General features: G+C 50.5%; 3 protein-coding genes across 8 annotated transcripts; 1 reads left to right on the top strand and 2 right to left on the bottom strand.

Annotated features, from left to right (window-relative positions):
- Positions 1-1,830: 1,830 nt before the first annotated feature.
- On the bottom strand, positions 1,831-7,623 carry LOC144304685 (uncharacterized). Its single transcript, XM_077883223.1, has 4 exons — positions 7,608-7,623; positions 7,076-7,483; positions 3,100-3,594; positions 1,831-2,023 (listed from the first exon to the last, which is right to left on the bottom strand). Exons 1-4 carry the CDS (start codon positions 7,621-7,623, stop codon positions 1,914-1,916), a joined length of 1,029 nt encoding a protein of 342 aa, XP_077739349.1. The 3' UTR covers positions 1,831-1,913.
- SLC37A4 (solute carrier family 37 member 4) lies at positions 6,752-15,037 on the top strand. Of its 6 annotated transcripts, none has more exons than XM_077893789.1 (10): positions 6,752-6,865; positions 8,118-8,460; positions 9,282-9,514; positions 9,822-10,065; positions 10,575-10,733; positions 10,986-11,071; positions 11,591-11,704; positions 11,921-11,986; positions 12,332-12,470; positions 12,603-15,037. In XM_077893789.1, exons 2-10 carry the CDS (start codon positions 8,313-8,315, stop codon positions 12,767-12,769), a joined length of 1,356 nt encoding a protein of 451 aa, XP_077749915.1. In that variant the 5' UTR covers positions 6,752-6,865; positions 8,118-8,312; the 3' UTR covers positions 12,770-15,037. The 6 variants fall into 6 exon arrangements, with proteins under 6 accessions (XP_077749915.1, XP_077749920.1, XP_077749917.1 ...); XM_077893791.1 differs by lacking the exon at positions 6,752-6,865 and adding an exon at positions 6,936-7,255; XM_077893790.1 differs by lacking the exon at positions 6,752-6,865 and adding an exon at positions 7,322-7,496.
- Positions 13,927-16,838, bottom strand: TRAPPC4 (trafficking protein particle complex subunit 4). The gene is made up of 5 exons (XM_077893797.1): positions 16,586-16,838; positions 16,193-16,367; positions 15,309-15,412; positions 14,548-14,674; positions 13,927-14,268 (listed from the first exon to the last, which is right to left on the bottom strand). Exons 1-5 carry the CDS (start codon positions 16,758-16,760, stop codon positions 14,190-14,192), a joined length of 660 nt encoding a protein of 219 aa, XP_077749923.1. The 5' UTR covers positions 16,761-16,838; the 3' UTR covers positions 13,927-14,189.
- Between the last annotated feature and the right edge of the window lie 269 nt (positions 16,839-17,107).

The raw sequence follows: 17,107 nt of genomic DNA, 5'->3' as shown, positions 1-17,107 counted from the left end.
TGCCTAGATCATACACCTCACTTTATCTCATCACATAGGCACTTTTTTTCTTTTAAGTAAGCTCTAAGCCCAATGTGGGCTTTGAACTCATGATCCCAAGATTGGGATCAGGAGTCACATGCTCCACCGACTGCACCAGCCTGGTGCCCCTCATCATGTAGGCACTTTATCATCTCACATCATCATCACAAGAATTGTGAGTACAGTACGATATTTTGAGAGAGGGAGAGAAACCACATTCACATAATTTTTATTATAGTAGGTTATGATTGTTTTATTTTATTAATTACTGTTATTAATCTCATATTGTGCCTAACTTATAAATTAAATGTTATCATAAGTGTATATGTATAGGAAAAACAGTACAGATAGGATTTAGTACTATCTGCAGTTTCAGGCATTCCCTGGGGGGGTGTCTTGGAATGTATCCCCCAAAGGTAAGGGCGATACAACGCAGTATTATTAATTATAGTAACAGTGCTATAAATCATTAGCTCCTCAGAACTTACTCATAACTGAAAGCTTGATCAACCTCTCTCCACTTCTCTCAGCCCCCAGCCCCTGACAACTACTACTCTACTCTCTGTTACTATGAGTTTGACCTATTTGTTTAGGTAATCTCTATACCCAACACAGGGCTCGAACTCACAATTCTAAGGATCGAGGGTCTCAAGCGGTACCGAAGGAGCCAGCCAGGTGCCCCTCCCCTCTTTAAAATGCCGTAGTATTTGTCTTTCTCTGTCTTGCCTATTTCACTCAGCATAATGCCCTTCCATTTCAACCGTGTTGTCACAAACAATAGGGTTTCCTTCTTTGTTATGGCTGAGCAGTATTCCATTGTATGTATCTACTACAGATGAAGAATCAAAGCTATTTTTGCAATCAACCTGGCACAGGGGTCAAGGTCTCAGAGAAGAGAGCTTAACATTTGGTGTTGCTTGCATCACCAGGGCATTTGCCAATTTGAAAGAAGCTGCTGAGAGACAGCCCAGCTCAAGCCACCTAGGATTAGGGGTGGTGGTAGTGGACAAAAATTAGACCTCAAAGCCCACCAAAGAGAAGGTATCCTGATAAACAGCCCAGGAATTAAGTTAGGACCCCCAACTGTACTCTGAAATAAGGGTGAATATGAACTGTACCACCTTTCACAGACTATACTATCCAATGAAATCAGCTCAAATCCTGGTTGGACTAAGGCAATGGTGCAATCTTAGGACCCCTGAGACTTTTTTAGGGAGTCAGGGAGGACAAGATTATCTGCAGAATAATGTAATTTGCCTTTTTTTTTTTTTCCCACATCTGCACTCAGTGTAAAAGCAATGGAAGAGTAGGTCTCGGGCCCTCTGCAGTGAATCAAGGTAGTGGCATCAAGCCATATTAGTAATCACTATTCTCTTCACCACCACACACTTAAAATTAGAAAGAAAAGACAGGCAGGTTCACTTAACACTGTCCTTGATAAAGCAGAGTAAACCATTACTCCTATTCATTTCAACTCGAGCAAGTCTTTTGTAAAGTACTAAAGTACTTCCAGAAGTACAATTGTTGCCCTGAGGAAACACACCTATGTAGTTGTTTGAGTTGTAAGCTGAATTAGCCTCTTCTTTCATGGAACACCAAGTTTACTTGAAAGAACACCTGAGAAACAAGCTACTGTTATTGTTATCGGGACTTGGGTATTTGGCAGACATCTCCAAAACGAATAAAGTGATCCCATCACTTCAGGGGAACCAATTGACAATATTTGCTGCCAAAAATAAAATTTGAGCTTGACAGTGTCCTACTCCTTTAACACTTTTCCAATAAAACCAGTGATGATATAACCAAGTATCATTTTTTGGTATTGTGTAATGAAATGAATTGGCATTGGAGGGACACCTGGGTGGCTCAGCGGTTGAGCGTCTGCCTTCGGCTCAGGTCATGCTCCTGGAGTCCCGCGTCGGGGTCCCCGTGGGGAGCCAGCTTCTTCCTCTGCCTATGTCTCTGCCTCTTTCTGTGTCTCTCATGAATGAATAAATAAAATCTAAAAAAAAAAAAAAAAAGAAAAGAATTGGCATTGGAAAGATCTGCCTAATTCAGTGAACCAATCATTTTCATATGATTAATGCATGATGTTAATAAATCATGCATGCAGGGTGCCTAGGTGGCTCATTCAGCTAAGCAACCCACTCTTGATTCCGGCTCAGGTCATGATTTGAGGGTCATGAGATAGAGTCCCACGTGGAGCTCTGCTGAGCATAAAGCCTGCTTGGGATTCTCTCTCTCTCTCTGCCCTTCCCCTTCTGCACACACACACTCTCTCTCTTAAAAAAAAAAAAAAATCATGCATGTGTAAAATATCCATTTTTAGTGCAAGGTAGAACAATAGATTCTAACATCGGAATATGAAAACTTCAATGACTTGGTTTCAAGTTCCACAATGCAGCCAATCTTTAACAAACTACCACTTGTTTAGCTTAGTATACTATCAAAAAAGAATATTCACAAATATGTGGAAAGGCTATAAGGTTTATTAGTATTACTTTAAAATATATTCATAAGTAAGTTTTTTTTCATAAGTAAGTTTTTAAATCTCTTTTAATAATGCGAAAAATATCCATAGATATAACCCACATAGCTCTCTGGAGTCCTCAGTAATTTTTAAGAAGGTAAAATGATCTTGAGAACAGTGGATTAAGATGATCTTAATCCATCAGATGACATGATTATATGGAGAAAACCCTAAAGATTCCACCAAAAAAAACTGTTATAACTGATAAAGGAATCCAGGAGCGTTGCAGGACACAAAATCAAGGACCCCCAAATCACTTGTGTTTTTATACACTAACCAAGAACTACCAGAAAAAATTTTTTTTTTCCCTGCAAAGAGCTGTACTGTTTCCACTTGGTTCACAGCTTGGGCGAGGACTAAAAGGCTGCTTAGGGGCTGCAGGGAGAGGCTCACGCAGAAGCCCCCAGAACCGGGGCGGGGGGCAGAGGGGCCCCTCCAAGGCTCCGGAGGCTGCCGGTCCGCTGCAGGGAGAGCCCCTGGAAGGGATGCTGTGCGGCCCAGCCCGCCGAGCTCAGGCAGGTGCGCCCCATCTTCCCGAGGAGCCTCACCTGCTCCTCTAGGTTCTCCGGCAGGTCCTGAGTCTATGCGGGCACCGCCCGGGGCTTGCAGAGCCACGAGGGCCTGCTTCTGGTTCTCCCGGGGGTTCAGGGGTTTGCAGGGTCCGTCCCGGGAGGCCTCTGCTCGTCCTGCGGGAGGGCGCGGCCGCGGGGCCGGGTTTGCACCCAAGGGCTCCCGGCGACCCGGCGCTGGTCCCCGGCCAGCTCGCGGAGGAAGTGGCCTCGGCGTGCAGAGCCACAGCGTCGCGGTGGAAGTAGAGGCCCAGGCGGAGGAGGGCAGGAGGCCGGCAGGTGCAGGCGGACCGGGCGGCGGGCCGCGGCCTCCACGTGGGCGGAAGGATCCCGGGATCCCGGAGCTGGTAGCGGGTGGGCAGTAGGGGCTAAGCTCGGGAGCTGCTGCGGCCTGGTCCCCAGAGCAGGAGGGGAGGGAGGATGGCTCTGAAGATTTCGACTGGAGGTTGATCAGAGGTTGGAAGGACCTGAAGCCTAGAAAGAGGTAAGGTAGGCCCACAGGTTACTAATTACAAAGCGATACACTTTACAGTATAGAAATCAGGTGGACACTATTTTAACTAAATGATCAAACTTATCACAGGCCTCCCGATGTGGCACATTATCATCTATGCAGTACTTCTGCCAAAACCTGCATAACATCCTTATGGCAAAAACAGTTGGACAAATCTATATTGAAAGACATTCTGCAAAAAAACTGACCTAGACTATTAAAAAATATTAGTCATGAAAGTTTTCTTTTTTTTATTTTTTATTTATTTTTTTTAATTTTTATTTATTTATGATAGTCTCACAGAGAGAGAGAGAGAGAGAGGCAGAGACACAGGCAGAGAGAGAGGCAGGCTCCATGCACCGGGAGCCCGACGTGGGATTCGATCCCCGGTCCCCAGGATTGCGCCCTGGGCCAAAGGCAGGCGCCAAACCCCTACGCCACCCAGGGATCCCAGTTTTCTTTTTTTTAAAGATTTTATTTATTTATCTATGAGAGACACAGAGAGAGGCAGCCACATAGGCAGAGGAAGAAGCAGGCTCCCAGGACTCCAGGCTCACGTCCAGAACCAAAGGCAGAGGCTCAACGGCTGAGCCACCCAGATGCCCCTCTTTTTTTTTTTTTTTTTTTTTTAATGGGAAACTGCTTTCTCTTTATTTAGGCTTTAGGAAGAAGGTTAACTTTGTTCATGTATTACCTTTAAAAAAAAATCCAGTTTGACATAGATAGGACCAATGATCAGACAAATAATTTCTTCTGTAAAATTTGGCTAAATTTTATAAAAAATACAATATACAGTGTAATTCACATTATATAAAGATTCCTTGGGATCATAACATTCCAAATGTATGACAGTTGCCACTCCATCCTAACAGATGTCAAAATATTTGCTTTCATGTTGCTTTGGTTCAAAGACCAGTGTCTAACCTTCTGCCAAAATTAATTTAGATTGTTATTGACAGTAGAAATACCCATGATGAATAATACTATTACAAAATATAATAACATGAACATATCACTATATCAGATAAACTTTTTATAAGAGAAAAATATGAAGGAACAAAAAAAGATGAAACAGCTACCACAGTGTGCCTGGGTGGCTCAGTGGGTTAAGTGTCTGCCTTGAGCTCAGGTCATGATCCTGGGGCCCTAGTATCCTGTCCTGTGTCCCACACACTGGGCTCCCAGCTCAGCAGGGAGTCTGCTTGTCCCTCCCCTCACTTGTGCTCTCTCTCAAATAAATAAATAAATAAATAAATACATAAATACATAAATAAATTATTTTTAAAAAAGAGGTCAGGTGGTGCTAAAATGAAAGGAAATTGAGTTTTGTATTTATTATTTTGTACAACTTTTTGCAAAGATTGTTATAGTCATGCCCATAAAAGTGTAACCCATGCATCTGAGGGCAAATGTTTTTGGTAATTATTTAAAAGGGCCTTTCAAATAATTACAATGTAAAAGTCTGTGCTCTATGAGGACTCTCCACTGTGCTTATAATAATAAGGCGTACTTTTATTTATGTTTATTTTTATTCTAGTATAGTTAACATACAGTGTTAGATTAGTTTCAGGTCTACAATAGAATGGTTCAACAATTCCATACATGACTCAGTGCTCAGCACAGTGAGTGTGCTCTTAATCCTCTTCACCTAGTTCACCTGTCCCCCTACCTGCCTCCTCTCTGGCAGCCATCAGTTTGTTCTCTATAGTTAACAGTCTGTTTTTTGTGTTTTTTGTGTTTTTTTATTTTATTTTATTTATTTATTTATGAGAGACACAGAGAGAAAGAGAGGCAGGCTCCATGCAGGGAGCCTGATGCAGGACTCCATCCTGGGACTCCAGGATCATGCCCTGGGCCCAAGGCAGGTGCTAAACTGCTGAGCCACCCAGGCATCCCAACAGTCTGTTTTTTGTTTTTTCTCTTTTTTCTTTGTTCATTTGTTTTGTTTCTTAAATTCCATACATGAGTGAAGTCATGTGGTATTTGTCTTTCTCTGACATATAAGCATTATACTCTTAATCCATCCATATTATTGCAAACAGCAAGATTTTATTCTTTTTTACAGCTGAGCAATATTCTATATATATATATGTATATCTTCTTTATCCATTCATCTATTGATGGACACTTGGGATACTTCCATAATTTGGTTATTGTTGCAATAAAATAAATACTGCTGCAATCAACATAGAGGTGCATGTATCTTTCGAATTAGTGTTTTCATATTCTTTGGGGTAAGTTAATTCCCAGTAGTGGAATTACTGGATCAAATGGTAATTCTATTTTTTATTTTTTTGAGGAACCTCCATACTGTCTTCCACAGTGGATGCACCAGTTTGCAGTCCTGCCAACAGCACACGTGTTTCTTTTTCTCCACATCCTTGCCAACACTTGTTTCTTGTGTTTTTTTAGCCATTTTGTCAGGTGTGAAATAATATCTCATTATGTCTTTGATTTGCATTTCCTTGATGATGAGTGCTGTTGAGCATCTTTTCATGTGTCTGTTGGTCATCTGGATGTCTTCTTTGAAGAAATGTCTGTTCATGGGTTCCACTCATTTTTAAAATTAAGTTTGTATAGTTTATTTGCTTATTTACTTTTGAGTAATCTCTATATCCGACATGAGGGTTGAACTGACAACTCTGAGATAAAGAGTTGCAAGCTCTACTGACTGACCCAGTCAGGGGTCCCTCTTCCACCCATTTTTAAATTTGATTATTTGTTGTTTTTTTTTTTTGGTGTTGAACTGTAAAAGTTCTTTATATATTTTGGATACTAACGCTTTATTGGACATGGCATTTGCAAATATCTTGTCCATTTGGTATGTTGTCTTTTTAAATTTATTTTTAAAGGTTTTATTTATTTATTTATTAAAAAGAGAGTGTGGGGGATCCCTGGGTGGTTCGGTGGTTTAGCGCCTGCCTTCGGCCCAGGGCGTGATCCTGGAGACTCAGGATCGAGTCCCGCGTCGGGCTCCCTGCGTGGAGCCTGCTTCTCTCTCTCTCTCTGCCTCTCTCTCTGTATCTCTCATTAATAAATAAATAAAATCTTAAAAAAAAAAAAAAAGAAACATACGAGTTCAGCCCCTAAGGGGCGCTGTCCTCACCCAGAGGCCAGGGCAACCGCAGGACCGGGACGCAACTCTTCGGGGGTGGACTTGGCTCTTGGCCAGGCCCCGCCCCGCGCGCACGCGCATGCGCCCGCGGGTCCGGCCGCCCCGCTCGCTCCAATTCGGCTCCCGCCTGCGCTCAGGTAGCGGGCGGAATGCGGGGGAGGGGCGCCGCCCGAAGGCGGGGCTGGAGGGGGAGTCTCGGGCCGCGGGGCGCCTTTGTTAGAGCCTCCACGAAGGCTGCTGTAACTTGCGATACAAGGCGGAGCTGTTACTGCAGCTGCCCCTTCCGGGGTGGGGGGCAGTTCTTGGGTCTGGGGGCCTCCGAAGCGCCCTCCGTGACCTGCACGCACCTGCTGCTGTTTTTTTCGCTCCAGTCCGGCGTCTCCGCACCTCTCCAGCTCTCGCACCCGGATCCGTGGGCTCCCGGGCCGAGTCGGGTGTCCCGGGTAGCTTGAGGACACGGGGCTGGGCAGGTGCCGAGAGCCTGCGCCTGGCCCCATCCTGCGGGACGGAGCCGCTCGGAGCCCGAGGCGAGGAGCCCCTGGGGGACTGCGTGCGGCCGCCCGCGCCGCTCGCGCCTACGCCTTCCGCTCCGATTGCTTTCCCAACCGTGCGGAAAAGCCGGGGGCGTGTTGCCCGAGCCCTGGGAGGCGGGCGGGCTCGGCACTGCCGCCTGAAGTCCGCGGGTGCACCTTCCCGCCTTCGGGCCGTGTTGTCACGGACCCTGCAGCCCCCAGCCGGCCAGAGGGCACCCCATACTGACGTTACAGGGTAGAGGGGCCAGAGGCAGTTGAGTGACCCAACCACGATCCCAGCCTTTGCGGGGGCGGGGGGGCTTTCGGTGCAGCACAGGGCCTGCCATGGAAAATGTCTCTTGCTTACGATTCTGCAACTGCATGAACAGTTACCGCAGTGTGTGCTGAGCATTGGAAGTTACAGGGCTTGAGTCAGTCTTAAGACTTGGGAATCGGATTGTTGGGGGTAGGTGTCTAATGGAGAGAGAGAGAGAGAGAGTGTGTGTGTGTGTGTGTGTGTGTGTGTGTGTAAACTAACCCAGCACTGAGTGCAGTGTTTGGCAGCCAGGAAGCCCTCCGTAAACTTCTTGGTTGAATGAATGAGAAGGTAGGTGACTGAGGCAGCAGGGCTAGAGAGGGCATCTCTGCTTATCCCCACCCCTGGCTGCGTCCCCTGGGCTCCTGCAGACAAAAGTAATTAGGTTGAGCCTTTAATCACAGCTGGTTTCACAGGCAGGCGGACAAGGAAAAGAGAAACGCGAAGTTGTGGGGACACCAGCATGCTGGCTTGTGCTGGGCCTTGGGCAGTGCCTCCCTCTGGGACCCCTACAGCCCCCCACCGCTTCTCAGTAATCTGCTGTTTTCTTGTCTCCCTCAGGACACTAGGTTCCCTACAAGCCGCCCCAGGCTTAATGATTGTCCAGAAGGTGGCTATAAAGGGAGCCTGGGAGGCTGGGTGGAGGAGGGAGCAGCAAAAGCCTAACTCAGCAGATCCGGGCACTGAGAGAGCCACCGGCAGGAGCTGTGGTCAGAGGCTCCGTGTCCTGGCCACTGGAGCCTGCTCCCGTCCACCATGGCGGCCCAAGGCTACGGCTATTACCGCACTGTGATCTTCTCGGCCATGTTTGGAGGCTACAGCCTGTACTACTTCAACCGCAAGACCTTCTCCTTTGTCATGCCGTCGTTGGTGGAGGAGATCCCTCTGGACAAGGATGACTTGGGTGAGCCCTGGAAGGGGGCAAGGTGGTGGGCTCCCGGACTCAGGACTAGTAGGACAAGTTGGGTGTTTGTGGGAGTGTGGAGTGTCCGTGCACAGCAAAGGACAGGGAGCAGTCTGCAGGCGGCAAATGAAGGGCCTCTGAGTATGGATATGGGTGAAGAACAGGAGTGTGGTCTATGCGTGTCCGAGGGCTGCTTACCTGATGTGTCTTTGCCTGTGACCTACGAGTGCCCCCAGAGGCATGGCTTATTCTGAGTGTGTTTAGGCTGCGTTCTGAGCACAGTTTGCACACTGCCTGGGTGCGTGCTCAGACCGCAGGGTGCATGCTGGCCACCCACATTGTGAACCATGGGAACCAGGGAGCTGGCAAAATAACTTCCTGTGGCCCACCAGGCTGCCTTTCAGGAGGAATAAGGTCTCTGGCTCCAATTCTAAGCTCTTTGCCCCATGTTCAGAGGTGGGGCAACAGAACTTCCAGAAGCCCTGCGTTGGCATCCAGGGTGAGGGGGGAAATGTAATCAGGTATTTGTAAATCTCAGGGAGGGTGGCTGCCTTGTTCTCCCTTCTTGCCTCCTGACAGCTGCAGCTGGAACTCTCTAGGAGGTTGAAAAGTCATGGGTCAGCCTGGGGCTAGCGCTGGTGGTGAGGAGGAGGAGCACCTGTGAATGAGTGCTAGGATTCCAGCACAGGCTCCTCCTAGTTGTCTTGGAGGGAACCTACACCGCTACACACCTGACCCCACGCCTTCCTCCATCCCTCCTGTGCCTTTGCCCTGGCCTCTAATTCCCCAGGTGTCCTGCTTCCTGCTCTCCTCCGCTGCAGGGCTCATCACCAGCAGCCAGTCGGCAGCCTATGCCATCAGCAAGTTTGTGAGCGGGGTGCTATCCGACCAGATGAGCGCTCGCTGGCTCTTCTCTTCCGGGCTGCTCCTGGTTGGCTTGGTCAATATAGTCTTTTCCTGGAGCTCCTTGGTACCTGTCTTTGCTGCTCTGTGGTTCCTCAATGGCCTGGCACAGGGGCTGGGCTGGCCTCCATGCGGGAAGATCCTGCGGAAGGTGAGTGTCTGCTTCCAAGGAGCTTGTTTAGACTGGCATAGAGGATGCCTAAAGAGCATGTGGGAGTACCAGCACCCCCATCCCAGAGCAGGTTCCTTGGGAGTGCCAGTCCAGCTCCTATTGCTCGTCGAGATATTTTAGGAGCTAAACATGGTGGGATCAGGTGGCAGATGAGGGAATTGGCCCTGGCAAGTAGAAGCGCCCTCTTCCTCATCCCTGTAATGTGAGCCTCTAGGTCTGCCTCACCTGACCCTCACCTTCAGCATGTTTAACATGGGCACCTACTCCACACCTCTCTGCCCCACAGTGGTTTGAGCCATCTCAATTTGGCACCTGGTGGGCCATTCTATCAACCAGCATGAACCTGGCTGGAGGGCTGGGCCCTATCCTGGCAACCATCCTGGCCCAGAGCTATAGCTGGCGCAGCACGCTGGCCCTGTCTGGAGCCCTCTGTGTGGTTGTCTCCTTCCTCTGTCTCCTGCTCATCCACAATGAACCTGCTGATGTCGGACTCCGAAACCTGGACCCCACCCCCTCCAAGGGCAAGAAAGGTGAGCACCCACCCAAGCCGATCACTGGGGCACCTTCATTCATCATTCATTTGGCAGACCTTCGTTGAGGACTGGCTGTCTGCCTGGCCCTGGGCTAGCCAATGGATGGAGGGGGAGGGATGGTGGTGGCGAGTTGGTGGGGAGTAAATAAAACTCCACTCCAAGAGACACTTAAGTACCAAACAAGTGGCAGAGCCAATAAACGCTGTGACTCATGTTGTATCCTGGTCCTTCCTCACAGCAGAGCCAGACTTCCCTGTCCTGGGCAGCATCCTAAGGTTTAGTGGCTTGGGTGCCTCCGGCCATGTACCTTGGTCCTCTTCTGCTGAGGCTTGCTGTGGAGGGGCATGGGGGCAGAGCAGTGGGTGAAGGGGTGCCTTCCCGCTGATTGCTGGCTGTGGAAGTCCATGTGGATGGACTCTGGCCCTGCAGCTGGTTTGTGAGTGGCAGGGGCTCAGTTGGGGCAGAGCAGCGAGAGCAGAGCCTGAGTCCTGGCCTCCTGCCCCCAGGCTCCCTGAAGGACGAGAGTACATTACAGGAGCTGCTGCTGTCGCCCTACCTGTGGGTGCTCTCCACTGGCTACCTTGTGGTATTCGGTGTAAAGACATGCTGCACTGACTGGGGCCAGTTCTTCCTTATCCAGGAGAAAGGACAGTCCGTCCTCGTGGGTAAGAGGGGTGCTGGAAAAGGGCTGGGCACAGGGAGCAGGAGTCCATGAAGGGGATGGGAAATTGAGGCCCAGCTTCTCTTTATCCCTTTCTTCTTCCTGTGAGGCCAGGCGGTACTGACAGCTGCGGCTGGTCACTCACCCTCCAGGGACCCTGTACCTCTCTGGGTTTCGGCCAATCTGGGACAACCCCAGCATGTAACTCCATTCCCCCCTTCCTTTCCCTCTTCCCACCACCACCCCCTTACTCCAGGTAGCTCCTACATGAGTGCCCTGGAGGTTGGGGGCCTCGTAGGCAGCATCGCAGCTGGCTACCTGTCAGACCGGGCCATGGCAAAGGTGAGTGGGCGGAAGGCACAGGAAGGAGGAGGGTCCCTTCACATCTTCCCAGCACGGTTGGGCCAGGCACCAGAGAGATGGGAGCCCTGGGGCACGGGCAGGTTGGCAGATGGCAAGGGGGAGGTTGGAAGGATTCCAGGTACTCTTATTTGCTGGGGGGTGTGGAGGCAAGGCAGGCTCCTGGGGAAAGGGTTTTTAACTGATGTCAAGGAGAGCCAGAATTTCTTTCAGCCTAGCAGTGGGCTCCTCTATAGCCCCAGGAAAATGGGGTTGAGCAGAGACTAGGTGCAGCTTGCCAGCGCGTGTCCTGACCCTGCCCTGCCGTGGAGGACAGGATGTTGTGGAGTTTGGCCTCAGGACACAATGAGCAGGTCCCAGGGCCTCCCAGAGCCGCCCCAGGCCAAGAATGGTGGTGGGATTGCCAAAGACCTGTCAGCAGAGGCCCTGCTGTGTCAGAGTCCAGGGGTGGAGGTTCTCTGCTGCTAGTAGGGCCTGACATTGCTGGGACTGTATCCATAGGCAGGGCTGTCCGTGTATGGGAACCCTCGCCATGGCCTGTTGCTGCTCATGATGGCTGGCATGACCGTGTCCATGTACCTCTTCCGGGTCACTGTGACCAGTGACTCCCCCAAGGTAAATGAGGAGCACCTGGCCCGCAGCTGGCACAAGGATGAGGAAGCCAGGGCCACTGACTGCCCGTTCCCTGCCCCTGGCTCCACCCTGGCCCAGGCCTTTCTCTGCCTCTCAGATCTCCCTTTACAGTGCTGCTTCACCTCTCGTGTCCTCTGTACTGGGGTGCTCCTCCTGGACTCGGGGCCTGGTTTTCTTCTCTTCCCTGTGCTCCTCTAGGATGTTGCTTTCTGGACTCCAGCTCTTCACCCTCTTGCTGAGCTCACAGGCTTTACGGAGGATGAGGTGCCTTATCTGGTTTCCCTCCTGTTTGTCTCTCCCTTGTCCTGCCCTATCTGCCTGGCCCCGAGCCCAACCAGCTAGCATAAATTCTAAGAGATAACATTTACCTTGGAGGGATGGCTTCTGTCCCCTCTTCGCCCGTCCACACAGGCCCTCAGGTTGGCTCAGTGTGGCCTCATTCCTCTAGCTCTACCCTTCTGCTGTATTGGTAAGTGGGGTGAGGGGAGTCCCTGACCATCTCCTTAACTACAGTCATTTGTTCTGGGGGCGCAGCATTTTTCTCTCCTTTGGGAGAAGTAGGTAGGTAGGCTTTCTCACTCTGAATGCCACCCTGCACTGTCCTTGTAGCTCTGGATCCTGGTGTTGGGAGCTGTGTTTGGTTTCTCCTCTTATGGTCCCATTGCCTTGTTCGGAGTCATAGCCAACGAGAGTGCCCCTCCCAACTTGTGCGGCACCTCCCACGCCATTGTAGGACTCATGGCCAATGGTGAGTGATGCCCTCTAGAGTCTCTGCGTCATCCCCACTGTACCTTGCACACAATCTAGCTAGAGGCTGGGGCAAGCCCCGCTGACTCTGGCCTCACAAATGACCCAGGCCCTTCCCCCTCTTCTTCGGCAGTGGGCGGTTTTCTGGCTGGGCTGCCCTTCAGCACCATTGCCAAGCACTACAGCTGGAGCACAGCCTTCTGGGTGGCTGAAGTGATCTGTGCAGTCAGCACAGCTGCCTTCTTTCTCCTACGAAACATCCGCACCAAGATGGGCCGGGTGCCCAAGAAGGCCGAGTGAAGAGAGTACAGGCTCCAGTGCATCCTCTCCTACCTGTGGCCTTCCCCTGCACAGGGTTGGGGGGAGTGGGAGGAGCAGAGAGAACGAAAGGGGGGCTGCTCCGGCTAGCACTGAACCTTTCATTTCCTTTTGTGCTCCTTTTCCCTCGCCCAGGTGGCACTGGAAGTTATCAGTGCCTAATGAGGTCCCAGCTCCCCATCCTGTGCTTTATTTAAAAGGCAAAAATTTTTGGTTCTTGGACTCCATTAGCTCCTATTTTCCTGCCTTCAGACAGGAAACCCCTGCAGTCAGGGAGTCTCCTGCACCCGTCTTCCCTCCTGGGTCCTGCCCAGTGTCCCAGAGAGGTGCGGCCCCTCTGGCAGCTGCAGGGTACCAGTGGCTCAAGATTTCTGCCCCAAGGCCTCTCGGCTGGGGGCAACAGCCAATACCTCCAATCCCAGGGGGTGAGGAGGCCATCACTCTCACCGGTACCCTGGGAAAAAGGGGCGGGTGGAGCATCGTAGGGAGGGAGGAAGACTTGATATAGATTAAAACTAGATTTGATACTAAACACCATCAGTGAGTCATTCTTTCCAAGGGGTTCTACAAGCCAGACAGCTTTCATCTCCTTGAAATGGGAAATTTTACATGGACTCCTTTAAGCTTAGGGCTCCTCTGCTTTCAACATCACACTAATTCAATGATCATTTTACAGATGAAGCTACTGGGTTTCAGGTAGATGAAACCATTCGATGGAGGAAGGCAGTATAACAGTGGCTCACTGATAGTATAGTCAGAAAGCCTGGGTTCAAACTCAGGTGCTTAGTAACTAGCTTTGAGAGTCTGAGGCAGAGTCTGTATCTTGCTAAATCTAGTATCTGTAATAGAATACATCCCCTAGATTAGGGTGAGGGTTAAAATAGTTAAAGCAGTAAAGCCTGGCTGCACCTGATAAATACCCCACCATCATCACCAACACTGCCAAGGCCCTCCTAGAAGTCAGCAATTCTGGAACTAGACCCAAGGCTCCCGACGCAAAGTCCCATGCTCATTTATTCAGTGAACAATTACTTGTTTTCTACTAGAACATATCTCATCTTCCCAGAATTCCCTTATCATTCCTGTTTCCCCACCGGAGCCTTTCCCCCTAAACCATCAGTTAGGATAGCAAACACAGGTAAAAGGAATGTTTATTTATTTAGCATTTATGGGTCTACTCCCTCCATAAATAAACCTGTACAGAGTTGGGAAGTAGGCCCACAAGAGATACAGGAGGGCAGAGCATGTATTAAGGCTCAGGGATCAGTACACGTCATCAGGCTCAGCACCCTCCCATCTCCAAGGGCACTAACGAGGCTGTGGGCATCTCCATCGGAGTGGAAACAGCAGGATACCTGCTGAAGGATCTCTCAAAATGTGGGGGATCCATTGCAGGCTCAGCCTATGATCCAGGTCCAAAAGTTCCAGCCTTCTCTGCCACCTCCAGGGCTAACTTTAGGTTCTGGTCAAACAGCTCACACCTAGGCCAGACCCAAGAGGCACAAATAAGGACGAAGTGTAAGGTCTCAGACTCTTTCCCCCACTCTGGGTGCCAAGGGGAAACCAGTGGAAACTCTTGCTTGAAAAAGGACATGAACCCCAAGAAAAGTCTTTGGCTTCTCAAAATATCAAAGGACTAGTTTACTTCTGTTTCATTTAAAAGTAACACTTCTTATCCTTTTGAAAAATGAGCTTGAGGAAGAGCATAAAGGGAGGAGCAAGGATGCTTTGACCAGTCTCTGGGGAGGGGGACCACCTACCTGATGGGCATTTCCAGGGAGTAGAATGGATTCTTAAGGGCAAAGTCTGAGTAGATCTCATAAATCTTTCGGAGAAGAGAATCTATTCCCGCTTGCCTAGGATCTGCCAGCACCACAAACTTGATCCCTGGAGAAGGGCCAAGAATGGTCACCATAGGGCAGAGAATGCGGCAAGTAACATCACCCTGTGTGTGTGTAGAGCATTTTCATAAGCCCATTTTTAATTTTGTCTTTATTGCTCCATAAAGCAGGAAAGGCAAGACTGTGAAATCTATAAGACTGGAGCAGAGAAGGGACTATCACATCACCCAACTGAGACTACACTTTGACATCTAGCTCTGTCACTTAATTCTTAGTCTTGTGGTCCCTCGGCAGCAAGTGCCTGGCAGGGGACAGACTGAGGCAGTTTTCAATGATCTCCATTAAGGGAGTGAAGCAATTACATGATCCAAAGGTCATTTCCATTTGGCATTCAAGTTTCATTTTGAAACACACCTTCTGAAACGTGTGCAACATGAGAAACTATTACGGTGAATTTTATCTGCACACGGGATAACCAGGGCTGAGCATTCTGGGTGGTGTGGACAAAACTGGCATCAGGTTAAATATTGGCTTTGGATTCACAAAACAAATTGACGTGTCTGTACAATTGTCCCAGGAAAAGCTAACCACCACCCCCTTGCTTACCAAAGTCGTCTTTGGTCAATCCCTTCCCCCAACTTGCCCCACTGCATCCCTCTGGCCTATTTGGAGACGCCTACCTGTCAGTGTCTGGAAGCAGTGCAGTTTGAACGTGTCGGTCTCCAGCATCTCAATGCCTGAGCTGCCCTGTTCTGGAGACAGCTGGGAACCAATTGCGAACAGCCTATTTGCAAAGGAGGTAAGTTTGGGAATGTGCCCCACTGCTTTAAGGGAGGAGCACTTCTCAAACTTTTCCACTGAAATGACCCTGTCTGCTGAGTTCACCTTACACCCTGAGAAGTCAGAAGAGACAGTATTAACTGCCTAGCAGCAGCACCAAAATATCTTTAAAATCCATTTAAACTCTGCATGTATTTTACACTCGTATTTTGCTGTAAAACATTTTATGTGAAAATTTGGGGTAAAATTATCACTGGAATTTTGTGCCATGGTTACTTAGCCCTCGACTAGGATTTACCCAGCACATCTCCTATAATAATTGAGGTGGAAGGGCAGCCCCAGTGGCATAGCGGTTTAGTGCCGCCTGCAGCCCGGGGTGTGATCCTGGAGACCCGGGATCGAGTCCCGCATCCGGCTCCCTGCATGGAGCCTGCTTCTCCCTCTGCCTCTCTCTCTGGGTCTCTCATGAATAAATAAAAAAATAAAATCTTAAATAAAAAATAAAAAAAATAATTGAGTTGGAAAAGGTCTTAACGATCATTTAATTTAGCTACCTTACTTTAGAAACTAAAGCGGAGTGAAGTCTTGTGCAAGATCACACCACTGCCAGAATTACCTAAAACCTAGCCAACCTGGATTAGTTCTTTTTCTTTTCGCAAGAACTGACGATTTAAAAGGGGGCCCCAAAAAAGGTAAGCAGGGCTGCTCAGGAGACTTCCCTGATGCAGCCGGCCTAAGGGCCAAGTGCAGGCCCACAGGCCCCAGGAAGGGTTGGGGGACTTACGAGTGGAACATAGAGGCCAGCATAAGCTTCTCATTGGAGGTGAGGCGGGGTCGGCCGAATCGAATAGACACCGGGTAGTTGGCAGGATTGCCCAGGTACTCCAGCACCTCTTTCCCATCGGCAGTGTACTTGCCGTTCACGTCCACGCCATTGATGGCCAGCACTGCGTGGCCCACTGCAGAGGTGAGGCTGGGGTCAGTGAAGCGGCAGCGTGGGCATTCCGCCGACGGTCTCACCCCCGCCCCCCTCCCCGCCGGGCGGAGGCTTCAGGCTCCAGTCCACCCCGCGGCCCTCTCCTCGGCCCCTCTCCCCGCCCCCCTTCCCGCCTGGCGGAGCCCCCAGCCCACCCCGCTACACCAGGCCCGCCCACCACCCGACGCGAGCCTAGCCCACCCCGGATGCCGTCGCGCTGGCCGAAGGCAACTAGCACACGCTCGTCGTGCAGCTTGAGCAGCAGATCAAGAGGGTAACTGAAAGTCTTCTCAGCCTCGGCCCGTGGCGCGTAGCTGTCCAGCTGGTAGATCAGGCCGCCCGCTTTGTTCACCACATACACACTAAAGATCGCCATCGCTGCGGCCGCGGGTCCGAGACGGCGATCCGCCGGGTTCCTGACGGCCCCGCCCCGGAACCGCAGCCGCGGCCCCGCCCCCGGCCCTGCCCCGCCCCGCCCTCCCCTCCCCTCCCCTCCCCGCCGGGCGGGCCGCTGCGGCGCCTGCGCACTTGAGGCACCACACTTAGCGGGGTCCCCGGGAGACTTTGAGGGGCCGGACGGGTGGTTTTCTATGTCTTTACTAGTTTCCAGAGTCAGGGAATGGCACCACGTGGCTGCCTCAAAACTAGCGGCAAAGCCCGACAAGCCGCGAGCAGCCTTCGGGTGCGCGGCTCGGGAACCACTGCCCCTCGGGGGGGCCACTC

Source organism: Canis aureus, chromosome 3 (assembly GCF_053574225.1).
Source record: "Canis aureus isolate CA01 chromosome 3, VMU_Caureus_v.1.0, whole genome shotgun sequence".
Lineage (NCBI taxonomy): Eukaryota > Metazoa > Chordata > Mammalia > Carnivora > Canidae > Canis > Canis aureus.
Note: the sequence above shows the minus strand (reverse complement) of the source record. Positions and strands in the feature narration are given on the sequence as shown.

Bases quoted from the DNA above. Each gene is read 5' to 3' on its own strand.
- LOC144304685 (XM_077883223.1), bottom strand. The intron at 3,595-7,075 runs GTGCGTGCAGGT...ACCTCTTTCTAG, and splicing joins AGCGAAAAAAACAGCAGCAG to GCTTCAGGTCCTTCCAACCT. The intron at 2,024-3,099 runs GTGAGGCTCCTC...TTTTTTTTTTAG, and splicing joins CGGAGAACCTAGAGGAGCAG to ATTTTATTTATTCATTCATG.
- SLC37A4 (XM_077893789.1), top strand. From the start codon at position 8,313: ATGGCGGCCCAAGGCTACGGCTATTACCGCACTGTGATCTTCTCGGCC. The intron at 11,987-12,331 runs GTGCCTTATCTG...CTGTCCTTGTAG, and splicing joins CAGGCTTTACGGAGGATGAG to CTCTGGATCCTGGTGTTGGG. The intron at 12,471-12,602 runs GTGAGTGATGCC...CTTCTTCGGCAG, and splicing joins TGTAGGACTCATGGCCAATG to TGGGCGGTTTTCTGGCTGGG.
- TRAPPC4 (XM_077893797.1), bottom strand. From the start codon at position 16,760: ATGGCGATCTTTAGTGTGTATGTGGTGAACAAAGCGGGCGGCCTGATC. The intron at 16,368-16,585 runs GTGGGCTAGGCT...TCACCTCTGCAG, and splicing joins CCAGCGCGACGGCATCCGGG to TGGGCCACGCAGTGCTGGCC. The intron at 14,675-15,308 runs GTAGGCGTCTCC...GCCCTTCTCCAG, and splicing joins CTGCTTCCAGACACTGACAG to GGATCAAGTTTGTGGTGCTG.